At 35.4% G+C, this 5,000-nt stretch overlaps 1 protein-coding gene across 1 annotated transcript in view; it reads right to left on the reverse strand.

The window, feature by feature from the left end:
* Nucleotides 1-5,000, reverse strand: part of LOC138004390 (FAS-associated factor 2-like) — a 22,433-nt gene that overhangs the window by 11,573 nt on the left and 5,860 nt on the right. Inside the window, exons 4-8 of the mRNA XM_068850894.1 lie at nucleotides 4,507-4,591; nucleotides 2,314-2,343; nucleotides 1,332-1,432; nucleotides 796-881; nucleotides 46-137 (exon numbers count right to left, since the gene is read on the reverse strand). Of these exons, the coding sequence (XP_068706995.1) occupies nucleotides 46-137; nucleotides 796-881; nucleotides 1,332-1,432; nucleotides 2,314-2,343; nucleotides 4,507-4,591 (394 nt within the window). The remainder of the gene's footprint in view (nucleotides 1-45; nucleotides 138-795; nucleotides 882-1,331; nucleotides 1,433-2,313; nucleotides 2,344-4,506; nucleotides 4,592-5,000) is intronic.

Here is a 5,000-nt window from a genome sequence, read left to right on the forward strand (position 1 = left end):
AATCGGATGTGTACTGTACAGTACGTTTAAAGAACTTTTACTGACCTCTGTATCCTTCTGTGGATTTCACATTTGCAGCCCAGAATAACATGTTTCCATTCACATATTCCTTAAATCCTTCATTTGTCATTGTTGAGCTGAAAACGAAGTTGAAATTTGGGTTCGTGTGTTTACAATTTAACTTTCTTAACATTAATTTTTTTTTATGTACATGATTGTATTTCTTGCAATTAGTGCCTATGAAGTAAAAAGATACACCTGTAATTAATGCATTATTTGAAAGGGTTTTCAAAGTAATGAAGAATGGCCTTTTCCATTTTGCATTTTTCTTTTTTTCCTTTTCAGTGATATTTGAGTTTTCTCTTAAGCAAAATTGTGATAACGTTATCAGTGCTGCCACTGGAAGATGGATCACAAAATCAAAAAAATAATCTTTGAAAATGTAACAGCGATATTTTTTAAACTTGGCAGGAGTAATAACCCTTAAGAAAGGTGCAAGATGGTGTACAGTATGACATAACCATGGTAACACTTTGGAACGGCCCTTTCCATGTAGGTCATAAATGAAATACATGTATTTCAATTTCCTCTCAAATCAGGCAAGACAGACAGTCTGGATACTTAACGCTACAGCATGTATTACCACTTTACAAAACACTTTAAATGACACAAGACAGTAGCAAAAGCAACAGGGAAGCAGCCTTTGGCTTTAGAAAGGTAAGGTTGCCACTGAGAGTAACATTGTCCTTTCAACATTAGTGATATTAATCCCACCAGAAATAATTAAGAGCCTACCTACAAAATTCCTCTGTATCCTGATGATCTGAACTATGAAGATAAACTAAAAGAAAGCGTAACTCCCTCTTGGCATCATTTAGAGCCTGAAAAAAATGCAACAGCCGAGCACAAACCAAATTGAGACTCGCAAGAGAAACAACAGGGCCTGTACAGACAAAAGAAGTGACCAACTGACAAAAAAACCATTCAATTTTCAGCCAATGCCAAGCTTGTTCTATCACATACTAACTGACTTACAATGTATTTCAAGACCTTTTTACAGTGTCTTGAAATTTCACTCGCCCACTAAAAGCACATGTTGAAACAGTTTTAACACAATCCCACTCAATCCCATTCCACTGCAACCCACAAAATTATCACATAAGACTGTAATGTTTGGATTGGTAACTTTCCTTTCATCCGACACCAAAAAGCCTTCTGTAGTCTGTGGTGGTTTAATTGAGATGGCTTGTGGTCTTTGCACATGGCAGTGTACGTGTAGGTGTTTATTCTTTTGTTCCGAATCTCCCATTTGAATGCATTTTTTCCCTCACCTGACTGTAGCTTCCTTGATAAAAAGTCGGATGAGTAGTGCCATAATCCTTTTCAAATTCTGCCTTGAAGTGCAACACATCTTCCAGTGGAGTTGTGCGAGCTATGTGGCAAAGAAATTATTTGTGTTTTCTTATTTGAAACAACACACATACTGTACACATACATGTAGAGGAATACTATACACCACAGGGGAAACAATAACGTTCAACATTATAACAAGATACATTGACAGGGATCCATATTCACAGTCATCCAGAAGTACCAGACATCCAAAAACCCATCCAGACGAGTATAATAACTCCAAAGATCATCCAATGGACAAGTGAGGTTTTAATAATGTCTTTTCATGAATGCCATCAAATGTTATAACATAGAATGTACTGTCGTATTGATTGCTTTTCAATGGAAACTTCCAGAAAATAACCTTGGAATAAACATGCAGCTTTCCTCAGCAATGAAATTTCAGTTTGGGCATCATATTTGACCACACAGTATTTTCCATGAAACGATTGCAGGCTCAAGAGTTACAAGGGTGACTCGTGGTCTCATCTAATGTGGAGCAGAACCTGCTGCTTACGAACAGGAAAAACACAAAATCTTGGTAGCATATAAAAGGAGGACACTAGACAGGAGCGTGGAAACATTGGGTCTTTGAATCGTAAGTTTGTAAGCTACATTCAAGTATGTATTGTCATAGCAGATATCGGGTTTCCATGGTGCAAATAACGTAATACTCCAGAGCAAAAATACATAATTCCTGAGGAGAGTGTAAAATAACACTTCCGCATTTTTGCCCGCGCAACCCAAAATTTGTCTGGGCAAGTATATCATAAGACATACTTGCCCAGCTGACGACTTTGATAAAACATGAATATGGATCCCTGCATTGACAAAAGAATGGGAAAATTAAAAGAATTAACCCAACTATGAAAACAGATAGGAACATTAATAGAAAGAAGAAAACGACAGAATGCTTTATGCCTTGAAATGCAGATGGCCAAAGGAGGGATCCTGAAAAGGAGAAAACATTAATAACTTTATGAGGAAGCCATTTTAGTGAATATCTGTGTAATAACAACTTTAATATTATGTATTAATTTGCACTTTACATGAATATTGTTCTATTATACATGTATTACAAAAACAAAGAAAAGGTGAATAACAAAGTAATAGCTCTGACCTACACCTACAGTGTATAAGAAAATGGTTAACTCAAAGTGCCCCTAACCCTTCAAATTTTTTTTGGTAGATTTTCATATCTTTCAAGGCCTCATTTTCGGAATTTTTTTTTTTAATTGGATCCTGATTTTTTGCGAGCACTAAAAGTGAAGGCAGTGACTATTTTTTCACCTATTGTTCTCATTGGTCCCCCACTCCATATAAGGACATTGTGCAAGCTTGAGTTGTTGGAATGTCTTTATCTTACGTTAGCTAAAAAAGTGTCAAATATCAGACGCTTCTCATTGGCTTGTTCCTACAGTGTAACAAGCCCACAAGACAACAATTTGCGCAGCAGGGCTTATAGCGTGCAAAAAAATAAAAGTTTCACTAACTTCAAGCGCTCATAAAAAAATCAGGATTCACTATTTCTTGAAAGATATGAGAATCTACCAAAATTAACAAGTTGAAGGGTTAGGGGCACTTCAATAAAGTAATAGTGTTAATTTTAACTACCAACATGTTAAAACAGATTTATTATTAACTTATTAAATGAAATAGAGTTCTTAGACTACTGAATCTGATTTTCAGGGTTTGCACAGATTTTTGGTTGCAAAATTAAAGACTTTTTCCAGACTTTTTCCAAAATACTAATTTCTAAATTTCCAGACCCAAGTTTAGTATATATAGTTTGTCCCATGATGCACTGTGAACATACAGTAACCACAATGCAGTGCCGGTGTAAGAGAGATCTGAGACTTCTCGGTCTGCGATTGAATGTTTTCGCCAAAGATGAAATTTTAAATAAGATTTGACTACCTGGAAAAATTCACTTAGCAATAAAGCTCTTGTTTCAGTTTTCAAAACAAAAAATTCTCCAGACATTTTACCATTTTTCCAGACTTTATCTTTACAATTTTCCAGACTTTTTCCAGGTCTGGAAAACTGGTTTGCAAATTTCCAGACTCTTTCAAAAATTCAAGACTCTGTACGAACCCTGGACTTTACAATGACCAAAACAACCCAGATCACTGCACACCATGACAAATTTTGCAGAAACTCCTAGAGTCATAATGCAGTATGTGAGTATTAATATTCTTGTTCCAAATTTTAGCAGATCGCTATAAAAACCTTGGTCAGATCACTATTCAAAGATGCCAAAATGCTGCCACAAAGCCAGCCAAACTTTGACAACTTTGTATGTGAAATAAATTTGATTTGTTGAGAACACATTGAAAATTACCAGCAATTACTAGCATTGAAAATTCATGCACATTGTTTTTGACACCATGAGAATGAGTCAGAGTGATTGAGTGTTTGTTGAGAATATTTACTTCAAAGAAAAAAAAAACTTGAGTTAAAGTTCTCACGACAGGAGCCAACAAAACATTGTGGAACAGTCAGAGCCACACAATAAGAAGCAATACAAAATAATAAAGGATATTATATGGCTGCGTGGGGATACGAATTTTATCTTCGAGTGCTGAAAGTACATGTACATGTATCTCTCACGAGTGAGATACTTTCAGCAATAGAAGATAAAACTCGTATCCCCAAGTATGTTCTCTTTATTATATAAATATTGATGAAATGTCCAGATTTAAAACAACTTGTTTTACTCATTTTCCATGATGAAAAAGTGGTCACCAACCAATAAAACATGCATGTTGTGTAACATAAAACAAGATATGAAAGTTATGAAAAGCAAATCATGATAATGTAAATAAAAATGTTAATGTAGTAGAGAAGAATTATATTCAAGCACAAAAGTATCTTACAATGAAGAGGAAGCTCACGTTTTATTGGCTAATCGTGTTCATTACCAAGACGACACCTACCGGTATATTCTCACATGAATTGTGAAAAATAAATTAAAATATGTTTACTGCGTGCAATGAAGATATGATTCTTTAGTAAAAGGAGAAATCCTGGTATTTCATCAGTGTCTATATACATGTAATAACAACTATTAATAAATGTTAAGGAAGTATGTATACAAATCTTCGGATCCCTTACCTATCCATCGAATTACATCTGTTAGCACACTAGATGCAAATCTGAAAGGAAGAAGAGGAATGGACAAAACCCACAGCCACCAACTCTGAAATGCAAAAGACAAAATAGTAAATTATGGCAAAAGAATGAAAAAAATAACTCTGTTTACATAATATGTAGCAAACACCCAATACACAGAGCCATATATAAACCACCAAAAAATACACTAGTCTCATTTTCAGCTGCACATACAGTACCGTGTCACACTTATTTTCAGAAGTTGCTGAAAAAGCATGACTTAATAAGGTGCAGAGGACAAATTCCACCACTGAGGGGGGGAGGGGGGTGAGGGATGATTAGGTCTGGGTTAGGGTTAGGGTTAAGGCTAGGATAATCCTAACCCTAACCTTAGACTTAATCACCCCTCATCCCTGGAATAGACATGTTGGAGATGAGCATCCAAAAAATTATGTGGGAAATGTGTACAAAAAATGCAGATATGCATTTGTGTCTAC

This window comes from Montipora foliosa, chromosome 1 (assembly GCF_036669935.1).
Source record: "Montipora foliosa isolate CH-2021 chromosome 1, ASM3666993v2, whole genome shotgun sequence".
In the NCBI taxonomy this organism is placed as follows: Eukaryota; Metazoa; Cnidaria; class Anthozoa; order Scleractinia; family Acroporidae; genus Montipora; species Montipora foliosa.